The sequence below is a fragment of the Cupressus sempervirens genome, chromosome 7 (assembly GCF_028749045.1).
Source record: "Cupressus sempervirens isolate cs-2001-9-10 chromosome 7, ASM2874904v1, whole genome shotgun sequence".
NCBI classification, from domain to species: Eukaryota; Viridiplantae; Streptophyta; class Pinopsida; order Cupressales; family Cupressaceae; genus Cupressus; species Cupressus sempervirens.
Genome location: NC_143124.1, coordinates 811371264 through 811390768, shown reverse-complemented (window position 1 = coordinate 811390768; position 19505 = coordinate 811371264). Strand labels below are relative to the sequence as shown.

The window sequence follows — 19505 nt, the reverse complement described above, 5'->3', positions numbered from 1 at the left end:
TTGAACTTTGGTAAATATAGTATGGAATCACTCTTTTCAAACTTAATGTGACTAATTCCTAATTTATCACCCTCTAATTTCTTGAATCTAACTCCCATTATTTTTAGCTCCTCTATAGTTGGAACATGTTTCCCTATCTCCTTCTTAGAAGGGGATATGTAGATCCTAACACAATGCCAAATGAAAAACATAACAAAGAGTGGGAACAGAAATAATAGGACTATGGCATATAAAAGTGTAAATAGCCACTTCACACATTTTTTAGGACTGTGTAAACATGGGGATAGAAGCATGTAAATAATAAATTCTTTAACCATTTCCAAAAATGTTGTGACGGTCATCCAATGTCTACCTAGCTGTTTATTGGGGGAGGGGGTGCGTGGCTTGTCAATAATGTAGTCATGAAGCAACTGCAAGATATGAGAATCTCCTCGTCAATCGGATCCCTTCTTTTTGCCAATTCGATGGGTGATAAATTTTTTAGTGCAAACTCAACCCAGACATAATCATCTGATGCTGGCTCAAAACAGTGTCTGATTTTCTTCAATACCCAAAATGGTAGCTGATTTTCCATCTTGAGCTTATCTTTCACAATTTCTATCAAAAGAGGATGATGCTAGGTACTATCAATGGAGCCCTTCATGCTTTTCTCTTGATCTTCATCTTTTCCAAATCTATCAAGGACTTCTAGAACAAAACAAGCATCCCTCACTATCATCCACGCACATGCTTCACTGCTAAGTTAAAAATTATTAGCATAACTTTCCTTTATTTTATCTTGCATCTCTTTTTCCTTGAACTCTTCCATCACCAATTTTAAGCCACCTTCCTTTATTTTACCGTGCATCTTTCTTGCTACTTCTAACTTGAGACGTTCCATGTCATTTTTCCTTGGATCTTTTATTTCGAAATGGTAAGGACCCAGGGAGATGACTTGGGGAAGATAGAACACCTTTGTCTTTTCAGTCATGAGAGACTTTGGAACGATATGAATAAGACCACCATGGGATTCATCTGATCGCTCTTCCTTGTCTAATTCTGATTCAACTTGAACAACCCAATGGTGCTTAGTAAACTTCTCAGGCTTTGTTAATTCTTCCATATTTTCCATGTAATGCCTCGCCAAGGGATCCAAAGAATTAACCTAAAGTTTCACTAAATTTGGTAGCATTTTTTTTATGAAAGTTAAAACCATTCATAACATAGTAGCGAAAGCAATAACAATGTCCAATTGAAAGTAAACATAAACATACACATATAATAGGTTTCATTCTTTATGGATCCCTTAACATTGAATTACATCTAAATTAACTATTCATCTAACATCACATCCTCATGGAATAATAATGATACATCCAATGTACTTAAACAATATATGTGTCTTTTAAGTAATTACATTTCAGATTGCTCAATCATCCACTATACATGTCGCAGGGTATGAAAGGATTAAAAGAATATACATATGTGAAATAAAATACATCATCATCCTAATTCTAATCCATGATGCAATAACATAAATGAAACCATATATCATACATGATACATCCTCACAAGAGATAACCATAAATCATCAAACATAATTAACTAAGTGCACAATTCCTCCCAACCGTATATAGCATCATTAGACCATCGTGGGCCCTAGTCATCCCTCCGTGCGTAACATTCCAAATCACCAAAGAGATCATCAGTATCGACATAGTAGGAATGCCACTCTTAAATCATACTACATCATATGTAGAAAAGAAATCTAACATGCAAAGTAAAGCACAAGATAACATCATTTAACATATGCAAATCATCAATGTAAAGATACATGTCCATGATCAAAATGAAGATAGATGCCACAAAGAATATATCAGCCATGGTGTCTCATATAGATCTCAAATGATAAGAGTGGAAAAGCACTACCACCCGATTGCGTGGAACTTAAATGGTCCACTCCCACCACATTGAGGAGATAGTCTCAAGTCCCAAACAAGTTATCAATATCACATAGCATAAATACTCTCTAAGTCTAGGAATCCTAAAAGTATACTAACTCAAAGGTTCCAATCACAAAACTGACATCTAATCCTAGAGGCACAACATAGACATGTAGGAAACCTACTATGCAAGCAGGAAAGTGCCATCACATAGATCATGCTAGAGTTGCCTTGGTAGTCTCCCAATAGATCTCGGCCCCCTAGTGATCCCTGTGTGGCCACTAGTATCCTCTCATGCAAACAAGGCATACTATGAAATGCAAGGTTGCAATCAAGCATTCTCTCTACTCCAATCCTAGTTTGTACTAGCACTCGAGGCATGGGTGAGAATAAACAATTATCTTTTTAGGTTCATTTAAGTCAGTATTAGGTGTGAATGTTTTCACTTATTAAGACAACTTACAATGAGTTACCTTGGCAACCACTCAGGGCCTCGACCCCCATTGCAAGTCACTTTCCGACACTACAAGTAGATAACCTACCCTAAGCTCATGGAATCATAAATCACAAAATACCAAAAGATAATCCACAATATAAACATCAAATCTCTATGAGTCAACTTAAAAGCATCCATAGATAATCATGACCACAATAGTTCTCTATTGGCAACTGAAGTTATCCTTGGTAATCAAAATAATCATTGGTTCTAATAAGCAACCAAAAAGTATCTCAAAGTAATACTGATCAAAGACTCCAAAATGGTTGAGTCAAAACATGTCACAACATGACATCATCAAGATCAGATAAATGATTTCAATTCCATCAAATGACTGGAGAGTAACCCAAGTATAATTAATCGATGACTCAAAATGGTTAAGTCAAGTGTCTCATACATATGAATCTCAGCTTCACACAAGAAGACTAGAAAGCAATAAGAATACAACATTTCATAGAGCATACCATCACATAACCATGGTTGGGTTTATAAATATCAGAATCAAAAGACATTATCATGACATCACAATCATAACCCTTGAGCCTCTGGTAGATGTCCTATAACTAGTCAACACTAGTCAACCCAAAAACGCAAAACAAGAAGTATATAGAAAACAAAATGCAAGCACATGTTTTGGTTTACTAAAATCTTATAATTGAACTAAGTGTGGAGGTCTCAGTTTTCGTTTCAAGTTTAGATATTGAATGGAGAAATATTTTGTACATTTTCCTAACCCATGTGTTGTTTGAAAAAGTTTTTCCCTCTAGCTCTTAGAATTCAACTTTCTAAATGTTCTAGGAATATACGTTATACTTGTTTTGATAATGAGTTATCGTTTTGCAATAACTCAATTTACGATTTTGAGAAGGACTTAAATATTATAATTTTTAATTAACTTAAATTAGATTAAATTCTAATTAAGTAAATTGATTAATTTAAAACTATATTATTTATTTATAATTTAAATTAACTTGAATATAAAAAATTCTATTAATATAACACACACACACACACACACACACACACACACACACACACACACACACACACACACACACACACACACATTTATATAATATATAAAATATAATAAAAAATATATGAAATCGAATCATAAAATCTGATTCACGTTACTGTCCAATTCACATCACTATTGGTGTTATAATAAAAAAAAGTTGTGTCACGTCACCGCAGTATGGAGTGTCGTGCGGGCCTGCGTCATTACAGTACACTGTCGTAGAGCCTGCGACAACAGTACTGCCGACCTTTGCCATATGTAAAGAGGGGTGGGGGTACGGGTTCATCCCTCCCTGCCCATTAAAATTTGCAATTTTTTTTATAATGTTTAAAAAAAAAAAAGCTTTTACCATATATAATACGGATTTGGATTTAATAAAAATTTTCCACTGCAACTCATTTAAAAAAAAAAAAAAAAAAAAAAATATATATATATATATATATATATATATATGCAAATTTGAAAAAATATAAACATGTATATTTCTACAGAGAACATATACATAATTTTTTTAAAGGGCTTCCAATTTTAATAATTTCCTATAAAATATTTGTTCTCTAAATTTACCTAATAATTCTTTTAATAGGTTTGATTATAAATTTTAACTCTAGCCCTATAATTTCATCAGATCTATGCATATGAAATTTCTTATATAGAATTTAACTATCCATGACAAAATGCATACAACCAAAGTATGGAAATCCTTAGAAAGCATTCAGAAGACACGAAGAAGACAGGAAGTGCGAGAAGTGAAAATGATATGTGCAAAAATCACGAGTGTCTACCTGGACACTGATGCTAAATCACTTCTCAGAATTCTGCAGAGCAAACTCCTTCCTTCTTCAATGTTCCCAGGTCCTCCAACTGCGCTCTCCCTAAGCTTCTAGGAGTGCCTGAATATAAAGAACTCTCAGGGAGCACCTAGAATGTTTTTAGAAACAACTAGAAGGTGTTGATAACTAAGCATGAGTCTTTTCCAATCTTCTAGATGAGTTATAAGGTTGTAGACACCGTGTGCTTAATTTGTGCACTAACTCATGTGTTGTTGACATATGTGAAATCAAGAGGTGTGTTTACTCCAAGGTAGACTTATAACTTTTATTTTAATTCTTTAATTACTTTTATTATTATTATTTATTTATTACTTTATTATTATTTTTATTATTATTAATTTTAATTTCTTTTATTTAATTCTTTTTCTCAATTAATTCTCATTTAATTAATTATAATCAAAATATCAAAAGATCATGATATTATATTAATTTTTTTCAAATAATTAATTTATTAATTAAATCTATTTATTTAAGACTTAATTAATAGAAAATTCACCATAGACCTCCAAGATAAAATATGAAAACCCATCATAGAACAATCTATACAAAATTAGTCTAAATGGTTAAAATCACGAATTATGTCATCCGACACATTCGAAAGGTAAAATATCTCAGATACTTGTCCTACCTCTCTAGGAAAAATGGTTTAAGGATTTAGGATTTGGACTTGAGAATTTATCTCCTCTCTCTTACCATTGAGACAGTGCAATAGGGTACACTCATTCTGACAATTCAAGGAAGTCGATACCCGATACCTGCGACTTGCATAAAAACCATGCATGTACATACAATATATATATATACTAAGTTAAATAAGCAATGAAAGGAAGTGGTACATCGTGTAAATGTCAACTAGCAGGTGACTACGACTCCCTTCCTTAACCATATCAGAAACGCCATATATAAGAAACAAACACGCACACCATACACATGCAAGTATGGGGTAAGTATCCATAAGAAAACACATGTGATGATAAACCATCTAATTAATCATCTTCAATAACTGAAAACAATATAATAATCATCATGCATATATGAAATGTAGAGTCTAAGTAATCTCATCTGACATCAATTGAATCCATAGCACAATCTCTAATAGTATCAAAACAATGTCACTAACCATCAACATAAAACTAATGTAACATAATCTGACAATAATAACAACAATATAAAACTAGTCTAACATAATCTGACAATAATAACAACAATGTCCAAAAAAATGTGAACAAAGGCAGCACTACATTCCACCTCCGACAGCAATGTTTAAGAAGATGTTTTCTCTGCCTACACTCTTAATAATCAGCGCTTCCTTGCCTTTGGCTTTCCTTGTTTGTGCAAGATGCTCGTGGGCTCGCTGGATCACATATTCTGTCTCTTGCACGGCTGCTCTTTAAAGAAGACAGACTAAAGCTGCAAAACCTCCTGTCCAAAAACGTTGGACGGGACGGTGTCCATGCACTCCAAATTCAATGGATCGAATCTACGCCTTACATGGTTGGAAATTTGCATTCAGTGTAGTTGTTGGTATCTCACATCAATACGGCAATGTATGTTTGTGCACTGAAAAAAGGGGGTAAATCGGATATGACATATAGGGAGGTAGGCATGGCCTTAGAAAAACAAGATACATGTAGGCATGGCCACTTCTAAGCGTCGCATCTCAGATGAGCAGTGAAATTAAGATTGATGTAGACCGCAGGTCGTTTCTGCAGAACTCGGACCTGGCCCACGTGCGGTATTTAAAGAAGAAAAATAAATTTGCTCTGGTCTGTTTTCTTTAATGCGCGTTCGTACCTAGCTCGGCAATGTGTGATCCAGCGTCAAGATTCCACCTCCACGAGCATCCGCTGGGTTAAGGAAGCATTCGCTTTAATGAAGCGAGGACATCTTCAATTTGCATAGGCAGCTGAACCTTTCTCTCATGTTCTCTTCGAAGATGGGGAAAAAGGAGATAACAGACCCCACCTGGATTGTTGAGGTTGAAAAGAGTTTAGATGAGAATAGCAGACCAGATATATCGCACCGTGGTCTCATTCATACCGTTCCGAAATCTCTCTTCCATAAACCGACTGATAGGGTTTTCTATCATTCCCATGTAATCTCCTTCGGGCCTTACCATTTCCGAAAAAGAGATGTATGGCATGATGACATTGAATTGCTCAAGTCAGAAGTGGCAACGAAGATGCATCGTAAAATCATCGAGAATGGAAGCACTAGTGAAGGTTTAAAGTCAGTAGTTGACAAGTTTAAGGGAAAAGATAAACAGGACAGAGTAAAGAAAAGCTATGCTAAAGAAATTAAACTGAGCAGTGAAGTACTGGCGTGGATGATGGTGAGGGATGCCTGTTTTGTTCTCGAAGTCCTCCACAGATTCGGAGAAGATGCAGATCATAAAGCGAAAGAGAGTGAAGATGCAAAGAAGTCGACTTTCATGGATAGTATTCTTAGCAGGAACCGACATCATCCTCTGTTGACAGAAATTGTGAAAGACATGCTCAAGATGGAAAATCAAGTACCGTTCTGGGCTTTGAAGAAAATCATCAGAAATGATAGTGAGGGATTAACTGATTATGTCTGGCTTGAGTCGGCACTTAAAATGTTATCTCCCATCAAAATACCATGTGCGGGGAATCTGAAATACAACGGAGATACTCATCTCTTGCAACTGCTTCATGACTACATTGTTGACAGCCCGGTCCCTGATCAAAAGCGACCTTCCCGTTGGACTAAATTATCTTCCCGTTGGACTAAATTATTGAGCTTTCGTATGAAATGGCTATTTGCAATAATTTTCTTTCCAGTTTTTCTCATGTTGTTCATATTGGGGATTATATTTGTCATTTTGCACTACATTAAGAACTTCATCTTTGACGTTTTGTACTGTATTATGAACTTCATATCCCAGACCAAAGATGAGACAGAAGAACATGTTCCATCTATAGGGGAGCTAAGAAGGGGAGGAATGAAATTCAAGAAACTGGACGGTGGAATCAAAGAAATTAAGTTTGACAAGAATAATTCCACACTGTATTTGCCCGAGTTCAAAGTAGATGACAGATCAGAAGTGATACTCAGAAACTTGGTTGCCCTGGAAATATGCTCCGGAGGAAAAGAGAAACCCATTACGAGGTATGCCATTCTAATGAACGACCTGGTTGACAGCGCTAGAGATGTGGGTCTGTTGAGAAGTGACGACATCATCACCGGCAAGCTTGGAAATGATGGAGAGATCGCTGAGCTTTGGAATTCTATGGTGACGCCCACAGAAATTCCCAGGTACGAATCTATAGATATTGCTGCTAAATCCATTAATGGCTACCATAAGAAGTGGCAGAAACGTCTGGCTTTTGTTAGACATCGTCGTCTATGGGGTGATTTTATTGGGCTGTTGCTAGAGTTTATCACGACTTATGGTTACAGGCCATGGTGGTTCTTCTCTGCTTTGATCGGACTTGTAATTTTAGTGTTAACAGCTCTACAAGTTTTTTGCCTTTTTAAATCTTGCCAGCACAATTAGACATCTACATCTAGACGGAGATTAGAAGAGAGATTAGAAGAAAATAGATCAATTTTGACTATTTAACATTTTTAGTGTAGGAATGAAAGTCTTAGTGTGTGATTTTTAAGCCATCTTTATCTAGACATTTCCATCTTCTAATGCTATTAGTGTTGGAGTTAATGTTCCAACAATAGTCAATAATAATTGTTGCAAATGTGGCAAGTCTTGTTGAGTTGCTCACAACACAAGATTAGTCTAGCTGTGAGTCAAAGAGTTCTAACTTGAATCAAGTTCTTATTGTAGATGTGTTTGAGTTCGCTGTCAAGTTTGTGTGTTGTCAATCATGAAGTAGTTTGTTGTCAATCTAATTAATAGTTATTTATAAATGTTGTTGGGCCATGCTATTGTATAAATTTTCATCTATTATTCAATAAAATTAAACTAGAAGTTCCTTCTTTCTCTGTTTTGTTTCTACTGTTTTATTTTTCCAATAATTAGACCAATAGTTCTAGTGTTTTAAATATTATTATGCTTAAATTATTAATAGTAGAATCTAAAGGATTAATGATCTTTTAACTTCTTGTTCTTAATATTCATCTCATTAATGGATTAAGTGACATTTAAGCCATCTGCTAATGTTCCGTAAGAATATATAATTTTGATATGCTTTTTATTTTACATTATATGTATAGTATAGTTTATTCTTGTAACTCTATTTTTTTTGTTCTGAATTTCCTCTATCTTATTTGAAAAGTTAATGAAGGTTAATATTATATAAGAAATTTGAAAGTCTAGATTTTTTCCTACATTTTAAATATATCTTTTAAAACAGTTTCTGAATGATCTCGGGAAAAGAATCAAAGTCTGTTGTTTCTCTAAGTTTTTAGATGACTTTTTTTTTAAAATATAAAATTGTCTATTGTAAATATTTTAAATTTCTTTGAAACATTCTAAACTCATCATTAAGTTTATTGTGATTAGATATATCATTTTAGATGGACGTTAAAATCTAGATTTGCAAGAGTTATTAAAAGGTTTATTTACTAGATTTTATTATAATATCATTTAAAATGATATAAAATCCAAATCTTAATTGATCAATTAACATCTTTACAACTATTTTTATTGTTAGAAATTTAGGCTCTGTTGTGTAGGATCAAATGATGATATTTGGTGTGAGTGGGCACTACAAAAATTTAGCCCTTATCAAAGTGGGGAAGAGAGGTATCGAAGATATAATAAATAATCTCATATCTTGCCTTGCAATTGCTTGATGACTACATTGTTGATAGGGTAGTCCCAGCCTCCTCCACTTTCTAGTTGTGGGATTAGTATAAGATGGCTATTTGCATTACTTTTCTACTCAGTTTTTGTCATGTTGTTCATAGCGGGGATCCTAATTGTCCTTAAACACTAGACATTCAACATTTGGTACTCTATTATTAATTGCCTATAGAAGAGCCAGGAAAACATTTCCTATCTGTTGGGGACTTATGAAGGGTAGGAATGGAATTAAATCATATCAACACAAGTAGGCAATATGTCTAACCGACATCACTAGGTGTTTCAAATAGTTTTATTAATTCGTAAAGAATTAGACTGTAAAGAATTAAATGATTTTTAACATGTTACATCTTATTCTCGAAAGTTGTCTCAGCTAATAAATTTGATACCAAGTTTATATCTTAATGTATATCTAAGTAATCCACTTTATATTTTGCAAAGATTATTCTATATTTATTTTCATTTTTATAGCAAAGGTGTTTTATATATGAAAAGGTTACCCTGACTTTTCTAATCAACCGTTCCCAGTGTAAAAGGGGGTTTATCTCATTCATTTGTTTATTTTTTGATTTACTGATAGCTACATTCTCAACATTTTCTGTTTTTAGTCACATTCACTTTTTATGCCAATTGTCATCTTGACATATCTATAACTGTAAATATATAATTTGAATGAATTGATCATCCCTCAAAGCACTTATATTTCAAAGCATTTTTATTCTACATTGGAAGGTCTTAAGCTAACCGTCCAATCCCATGCCGTCTTCCAAACTCATAGTCACAGATCGCCTGAACATGGGCTCCGTAGAAAAGATAATCTGCAAGATTGCACCCAGATAACTTTAAATCTTCATCCCTTTCTGTCAATTGATAACTTTAGCATAGCCTAATATCATACCATATGTTGATCTGGGCTACAAGTAATATTCGGTGGAACTCTAAAACAGGGCTAGACTTTATGCAACTACTTTCTTTCTTCAATTTGTAATACTGTAGCTTTAAAACTTAGACCATCTCTGATCAAAAAGTATTTTATTGACATCTCTATGCTTCACTATTGCTATTTACAACCCCGAGCAAACACCATTGCCCCGATCTGACACTCATGTCCTCAATCTTTCCTTGAAGCTCTCATACCATACGATGATTTGAAAAGGGGAGGAAAGAAAACTCAGAAAACAGAGCATGCACAAATTTTTATTTTAAATTTTTAAAGTTTTTTTTGATGTTGAAACACCAATTACATTATCCAGGTTGTCTTGAATGGATTACATTATCCAGTTTTTATAGAAGTCGGCTTTATTCAAGCAGAAACACTAAGAGGGTGTTCTAATAAAAGCTATTGTTTTTAAAATTAAAAGCAACCAAAACAAGGGGTTGGCTCATACAAGCAAAAAGCTGGTAACCAACACATTTCCAGTAGAACCACCAGCAGAAAAATTAACTAAATATCAAGAACCAGTAGTCTGCAAGAACCAACAGCGAAATAGAACAACTAAGCTAACACCAACCAGAGAAAGCTAGAAAACTATGAAAATTTATCATAACCAAAATTGGCAACATCGGCCAACTTGAGTCCTAATAACAGCTGTAAACTAGCAAAACCTTAGCCAACAGTAAAACATAAAATGTCTTGGATCCAAGGATCCTAATAAACTTAAACAACTTAATTTTCTTTTTTCCCCTTACTCTTCGCATCCAACAGGATTCATGCCCAATCATCTGCAAGGAACTTGAAGAGCAACTTGTGGTCTTCCATGTCCATACCCGTGTCCTCCTTTTCCTGTGCCAGCAACTGGAGAGTGGGGGCAGCAGCATGTGTAACTTTGAGGTTGAATTTGGAGAAGGTAAAAAGCCCTTCCTCAAAAGTTTAAACCCTCCTTTCCAATTTGGTATATCATTCCTACAACCTCTCAGTCCCTTCTTTAGTCTTCACTTCCACCTTTATAGCTTCCTCCTTAGGATTCTGCTCTTGGAAATCCTCCTACCCTCCAGCGTCAGATACCTCATAAGGACCAGACACACATCATCCCATGGGGCAGGTAGCTTGTCTCTTTTAAACCCTCCTCTGTAACGAATGAACTCCTCATCATCGACAAAGAAGCTATTCATACCGGCCTCATCAGTGACTTTGGTTACCTTTCTCCATTTTTCCCCCTTCATTGAGAGGCTAGTCACCATGGCAATCACTTTCTCAGTGACTTGGAATGTGATTCCATTAATGGTGACCTCTCTATCATTCCAACCATAAACAAACTAGAGTGCATAGTTCTCGTCGTACCCTGCCATCGACTGCATGTAGGGAAAAAAACCCCCTTCCTTTAGAAGAAACCAGGTGTCCATCCTATCTTTAAAATTCTCAATTTTCGTGGGTTTCAGCCTATATATTCAAGTCCCCCCCCATCACAATTTCACCAATTTTCGATTCCCCTTCTGCAGTAATACGCATATGAACTTTCTCAATTGCAATTTTTTTGCAACTACTCTCCGCCTTAAATCCTTTAACAACAAAATATAATTTTCAAACTCGTGCTTGATGCACTTCCAAATCCCATGCGAGATTATGATGAGATTCGTGAATGTATAAAATCATAATTTTCACCCCCAACATTTTCTGACAACTTGATTAATGATATCTTTCGTACTTCCAATTGGAAAGTAATTTAAAACTCATCATGGGTTACCATAATTATGAAATGACATCTTTCTTGATTCATAATCACTGCTATTATTGTTTGTACGGCCACATCTTTCCATTATTTCCAAAATGCCATTGTTAAATTTAGTGAACATGATTAACATGTTGCCAAATTTGGCCCTACTTTTAGAATTTATAGTCGACATCATATAATATTCTTGCCTCTTTCCTTGATTATCAATGACTTAATATCTTCATTGAGATCAACCTAATTCCTCCAGCACGTGAGTGCCATTGCATTGAACCCCATGGTTGCCGCCACATCTGCCACCTTATTGCCTTCACTATAAATGTGCTACAGGTGGACACTTTCCATTCTGTTCAAGACTTGCTTGATATCCATAATGAGATTTCGAATATTTTAGCCTGGTCTAGCTTTTCTAATTTTTCTACTTCAGCTCATGCTTCATCACAACAAATTTAGTTGTAGACATAGGTCAGTCTTTTAAAAAAGTTTAGGTAGAGATATTTTACTACAAGTTAAATTGTGATATTATTACTATAATTTAAATTGTGAATGAAACACTTATTCATTGCATCTAAGAATTGTTTAAAATTATATTATATATAACATAAGATCAGTAGTTATTATACATATATAAATATGAAATATATAATTACAATATTACACTACAAATAAAATTATAATACACTTATAGAATGGATATAAAAATATCAATACTAAAAACTAGTAGTATTTTACTTGATATGTTTGATATGTTTGTGACACACGCTAAACAAAATAAAATTATTTTATCATATTTAGTTTGTCACTATCATTATAATTTAATTAGTCAATACTCTTCAAAGTTTTTTTCATTATTTTCTCATTTCCACTTATATATACCCAACTCAAGTGGTTCTCAAACGCATTTGGTTTGGAAAAGTGTCACTAAGTGTGTTTTTTTATATGTGCCATAAAATTGCTTTTTGGTGCATCACAATGGTTATGAATCTTCAACATTTTTCAACCAAAATTTGTGTAATGCTCTATTAAGACATTGCCTACATAAACAATATTATTTGTTATGTCTATTAATTGTCTAAATGCACTACACAAATTTATCAAGAAATAAAACCAACTTTTGGATTAGTTGATCTTCCACACTTCTTTGGTGTACCCATTGCACCAAAGGTGCAATTGCTAGTAATATTTTCTTTGCCAAGCTTCCTTGCATGCTCAAAAGAAATATTGACAAAGACTTAAGATATGAGCTGATCTATAAAGTTCTAAAAGTCAATTTGAATAAACCACATAATTGTTACATTTTATTTAAATGCATCACTATTTGAAGAACTATATTGGTATGAGAGATGGGATAGGCATTCCTCCCAAGTCTATTAGGATTGCTTTAGAATTGTGATTTCATTCGCATTAGTTGTGGCAATGTGTATATAATATATGCATGGAATTATAGCACTTCCTATGTCAAATGATGTGTATTTGGAGTCTAAAATAATAAAATTAAATTAAGAGTCTTCTATTTTTTACCATCTAATGCATTATGAGCTTGTATGAGACCTCCTTATTGATGGTGAGAATCAATACGATGTAAATAATTGTATCATAAAAAATACAAACATCTTGAGATCCATGATATCATGGATTTCTATCAATGCTACCTACAAAAGACATAGTTTTCCTCATGAAGGATTAAAAAATGTTTCATATAAGCCAATCAACTCACCTTTTCCAACATCGCCCTAATCAACTGCAAACTACGAGCTTTGAAATAGGGTATTGTATCCATCATTTTAAAATTTAAAGAGTATTTAGTATTTTAGGTTAGATGTTATTTCTAATGGGTTGATAGATGTGTTTGTCAAATGTATAGTATTGAGAAAATATGTGTCTCAACCTTGCAATATTTTCTAGATAATTTTACAAAGTATATATGAGGATTAGTAATGCAAAGAACACTAAATATCAAATAAAAAAGTATTCACAAAACTAAATAAACACAACTTCAAGATAGACTAAGATGAGCTCTCAATTGAGAATATGAGCCATTAATGGGCTCTCTCAATGAGAAGCTCTCTTGTCGAGTAGCTTTGTCTAATTAGATAGGATGTATGCTTGATTCTCCAAAGGCTTCAATGGTGTTATTGATGGATTTTGGCTTGGCTGAATGGATTTGATGTAAAAATGGCTTCTCAAAAATGGCATTATGGCTTTACTTCATGATCAAAATGGCATTACTTTGTTACTATGGGTGATTGTGTTAAAATGGCTTAGGAGAGGATTCCTTAAATAGGCAAAGGGCTTGAGGGATCAAGGGCTAGGATGCAAGGATGAGAGAAAGCTTATGGAAGGTTTAGATTGAATGAGAGGAGAGCACATGGATTGTGCTTCCTTACAGCCAATCAAGGAGTGACACATGTCACGGGGTCATTGGTTAGAGCAAGAGGGGTTGAGGGGTCAATAAAAGAGGCTCAAAGCTCATAAAAACCCTCATAATGGCTTGTACGAGCAATGAATGGGCTTGTAAGAGTAATTTATGGCTTTGTAAGAGTCATAAAGTTTTATGGTTGGGATATTTGTGAGAGTCCAGATATTTTGACTTGGGTTGGATTAAAAAGGTCTTAAGCTTGACTTAGGAATGTGCAAATGATTAAGGCTTGGATTAGGCTTGGGTTAAGATTAGATTAGGCTTGTTAGAGATGGTCAAGTGGATGGCATTTAATGAGGGTGGGTGAAGGAGGAGATATTTTTTGTCTTTGGCTTGGATTAGCAAGTCTTAACCCATGTTTAGGGAATGTGACAAGGTTAGGGAGGGGATTAGGATTAGGGTCAAAGATAAGGATTGACATCTTTTAGAAGAGTCTAGGCTTTGGATGAGGATAAATAAGATTTTTAGGAAATAAATAAAGTTTTATTTATTTCAAAGGTTTGGGTTGAGGAGATATTTATTAAAATATTTTTAATAAACGTGAGGATTAATATTTAATTTTAATTAAATCTTTTGAGTTGGGATTAGGGGTAGGAAATGATGATATTAGACTTTAATCAAAATTAAAGAAGGATTATAAGATTTTGGAAGAGGTTAGTGGTCTTAAGGAAATTGGCCAAGTTTTGGGCAAAAAATAAATAAATAAATTTTTTTTTGGGATTTTTGGTCAATTTATTAATTAAATAATTAATAAATAAGGAAATAATGTTTAAATAAGATTTAAACATTTTTGGGAGGGATTCTTTAATTAAATAATTTTAATTAAGATAAAATGATTTAATCGCATAAAAATAAATAAATTAATTAAATAATTAATTAATTAATAAATGATAATGTCATCAGGAATTTTTTCAAAAAATAAAAATACTTTATTTTTTAAAGGGTTTTAGGTGTCTACATTTTGCCACTCTTTGACATAGTGTTGAAACAACACTATTTCAAAGAAGTTCAGATATAAACGACATGGAGATGACTTTATGGAGCAACACAATTGCCCCAGTCTCGGGTAGAAGAGAGAGAATGGAGTGCACCATGCTCCCTCAAGAAGGTGGTGGGGAGAGAAAATGAGGCTCGACAGTTTCTTGAAAAATACAAGAATTCGGGATGAGCAAGGAGACTCAGATTGGAAAAGAGAAGGGGTTGAATTAGCTCAAACTCTCACTATGGGAGAATGATAAAGGAGAATCAGATGCACAAGAGGAAGCAAGCTTAAGACTTTAGGGAAGGTGGAGGATGAAGGAGCAGAGCACTATAAAAAGAAATCTAGGATAGGGAGAAGGATGAGGGGATGATAAAGCTGATGCAACAAGATTTCAAAGAGCTAGATTGGCGGAAGATGGGTTTCAGAGATCCCTAGGACTAGGATTGTGGATCTCGAAAGATGAGGCTTGGTGGATTGATTGGATTGGTGGATCCCTAAGACTAGGATTGTGGATCCCTAAAGCTAAAAGTGAAGATTGATTCAAAGAGATACTGATGCATAAGCTAGGGTAGGAGAGACAGATGCTAGATATGGATGGGGGATAATGGAGATGAAGGGAATCCATTGAAGCTTTTTGAGTAGGAGGATACTTCAAAGAGAAGTACCACCATGTAGTTGAGCACTAGATTTGCTATAGGACTATTGGTTAATTGCCATGGTTACCAAGAACATCAAGACCGTGTCACCAACCATCCAAAGGACTAAAAGACTAACTCGAAATAAACACACAAGGATTGCTCTAGCATCACACATGAAACTCTGGAGGAAACATCATGGAACCAACATTGGGTAACCCACAAGAAGAAAAGAAAAAAAAATGAAAGACCTGATCAATACCTTATGCTCAGATTGCCCCATTCGCAGCATACCATGATATGGAAGATCGTGGTAACCTTGAGGAGGGAACAAAAAGATTGCTTGGAAAAGATACTTCAAGACCCAAAAGGGAAGATTCCAAATCAAAAGAAAGCAGAAATCCAAAAGAGAACCGTTTGCCAATGAGATGGGTAGGAAAAGGTACTAACGGACTAAGATCAGACATGAGGAAAGCTATATCTTGCAAGGATCTATCAGAGAGCACCTAAGCTAGTGGATTTGGATGAGTGATGCATCTGGAAAGCTGAACTAAGAAGGATAACACTTTGATGACATGAGATCTAGCTAAAGGATGCATTGGAATAACTAACCAAGATTTTTGCGATGTGTGCAAGATGTTGATCAAGGATGAACTGACACAAAAGCTAGATAGATACAATGGTACTAAGCTAAAGAGGATGTACAAGCAGACTGACGAAGATATGATACAAATGTACAAGTTGTTTTGGACAACATTGGATATACAAGCTATGATACAAGGTCTGATACAAGATTATTTACAAGCTGTACAGGAGCTCCGAATGATAAAATAGTGGGATGGCTCAAGTTGGTGCAAGATGCAGAAGTTAAGGATGAGGTGATAGTGGAAGATATGGATTTGGCAGGATGCATCCAATGATGATGATAGATGCGCGACCAAGGATGGGGACAATGCTAAGGTTGGTGGTAGCTGAGCTGATAGATGGCACTAGAGTGAATGGCTAATGAGAGGATGACATTGGATTTGCACGAGGATAGCCTAAAGCGAGATACCAATGACAAGGGCGAATGGACAAGACAAGATCTCCAAGGAATACAGTGCCCCCAGTCAGAAGATGACATGCAGAAGGAGGTCTTACGATGGATGTGATAGGATTGAAGCTAGGATGGAAAAGCTGAAGGCGCTAGGGAGATGGATGATAGCTGGGATGATGGGGTGAGGTTGCAGAAGATAAGTGGATGGTGATAGATAAAAGCTAGAGGATGAAAGATAGGTGGATAAATTGGAAGATGGAGCTGGATGGCAAGATGTGACCAAAAGCATGAGGATGATAGGCTAAGCTGGGGATGGCTAGATTACGCATGACGCTTGTTTTTCATCATGGTACTTGTCCAAGGCACTTGAATTGCTAAGTTTTCACTAGTGGATGCTTAATTTTTTTATTTTTTATTTTTTGACTTTTTGACTTTGGATTTAGCTAGAATGATTTTGGCTTTCTTCAGCTATTTTTGGCTTTTTTGGGATTTTTCACTGTCTGTTGGAATGTTCAATTTTGTTGCTAGCTATTGGTACACTAGATGTGTGATTTATGCAATAGATCAGATTAGATGGGATTGATGGTAGGAGGTGGAGGGATGAAAAGGCTGGAAAGGAGCATGAGATGGGGATGCTTGTAGGATCAACATTGGCACATGTTGGGACAGGTGTGAAAAGAGCATATGGGGGATAGATGGTAGATGCGAGCTTGATGGAGGATTTGTGAAAGCGCGCTTGGGGATATAGGCACCCAAGATGGACTTAGGAGATGGGGGACATGAGTCACTGGATCGGGGATTAGCAATGGTGGATGCCATTATGCATTGGGTTTCAACTTTTTTCTTTGGGATCCACATGGTTTTGGATTTTCTTTTCATAGGCTTTTGTATTGTTTTGCATTCTTTGATTGGATTTTTCCTTTTTGGAGTATGTCTTTTAGAATAGACATATGATTTCCTAGGATGTGGATTGTTAGCTTTATGCATTTTGAAGCTGGGATTCACATTGCTGCGCTAAGCTTTGGGAAGATAGTTAGGAGAAGATTTATGAGATGGAGAGGATATGGAAGAGTGTGTAGGGGGATGATGATGGATGATGTGCCTTGATATGTGCCTTTGTTGACCTTGCGTAGGAATGGATGGAATAGGATTTTTATGATGAATGATAGGAGGATGGAGGATGGTAGATTTTGGGACATAGGGACCCAAAATGGATTTAGCGAATGAAGGACGGATATGGTAGGTTGTTTTGGGTTGCAAAGATGGTGGAGTGGGGATGACATAAGATTTCTTGAAGGAGTGATGGGAGGCTGGCATGGTGGCCCTGGAGATAGGCTTGGTTTGGGGATGGTGTGTACCAACACTTTTAGATGGTGAGCCTTTGGATACATATCCAAGACCATGAAATCCTAAATTCTTTTGTGCAATAATAGGCTTTCTGATTCCTTGCTCTTGTGGTCCTAAACCTTGACCTTGATAATGCCATCGATTAAGCATTTGAATGAGCTGAGGAAACTTTTTTCTTGTAGAAAATGGTAGAAGTGCTTTATTAGATGTACTGCAACAGGGAGATACCATTCTTAATTCTTCTGCTAAGAGGGGGCCACCATGGATGAATGTAAGTGAACCAAGAGGGTAGATTATAGATGGTGGAATATCTTGGATAGGTGGTAAGATGGAAGCATGGAGCGGAGGAGATGGTAGGATAGGATCTTGATTTAGCTGATGGGATGAAAAGATATCCTGCAGTAGAGGAGGTATGGCTTGAGGTTTTGGAGATGGAGGGGATGGTGACTGCACTATGGATGGAAGAAATGGTATGATGATATCTTCTTTTATGTTTTGGGGGATGTCAACATGCTTTTGAGCATGATCTTGATAGGATTGGATTGGAGTAGATGGTGAAATAGGAGGTGAAGGGATGGATTCTTCAAAGGCAGTGGATGGATAGATGGGAGATTCGGTAGTGGAGATGGGTGAGTAGAATATGGATGCATAAGGGTCATTACAAGAGATTTGGGAAATGCTTGGAGGTGATGTGGATAGGATTTGGAGGGATTTGATAGGTGGTGGGATTTTAAAAAATTTGATGGATGGTATGTGGATGATAGCTATGGGAGATGGAGGTGATATTATAGATGGGGAAGCTTCATCACTGACTGCTTCACATGTTTGCATTAGATGACATGGCTTATCAACCATTGGAGGTGGCTTTTCTTGTATTTCCTGTAGGAGATTCTTGGGAGACTCGTGTGTCACAGGTGGAGATGGTGGATTGACAGGAATAGTTGGTGTGATGGGGGTGGAAGATTGGAAGCTTGGTTGATTGGGTGATGGAGGAGAATCTGGGATATGAGACGGAATGACTAGATAGTTTGGAGGAATGCTTGGATTTTGGGGGATGGTTGGTGAAAGGTATCTAAGGCTCTTAAGATACCTGTCATAGTCAACAAGATTTTCATCATCATTGGAATAGGATGTAGTGGGAGAAAGGACAATGCGACCAAACTCATCATGATAGGGTTGGGATTTCATGTTTTGATGATGAGTTGGATGGGGATGGAGTCTTGAATATGGATGAACATGAAAGCTCATGGTTAGATTTGGATTAAGCATAGATTTTGGATTAGCTAATGAAAGATTTCCTAGGGAGAGTCAAAGCTGCATGATAGACCTAAGGAGGATTGGCTGGAGATTTTTGGCTTTCCTGTG

At 35.7% G+C, this 19505-nt stretch overlaps 1 protein-coding gene and 1 pseudogene across 1 annotated transcript; one reads left to right on the top strand and one right to left on the bottom strand.

The window, feature by feature from the left end:
• The window catches only part of LOC149549874 (uncharacterized), a 70903-nt pseudogene extending 69801 nt beyond the window's left edge, over positions 1–1102 (bottom strand).
• Positions 1103–6205: 5103 nt separating this feature from the next.
• LOC149549873 (putative UPF0481 protein At3g02645) lies at positions 6206–7786 on the top strand. Its single transcript, XM_089794390.1, has one exon. The coding sequence runs from the start codon at positions 6206–6208 to the stop codon at positions 7784–7786; it is 1581 nt and encodes a 526-aa protein (XP_089650516.1).
• The last annotated feature ends 11719 nt before the right edge of the window (positions 7787–19505 follow it).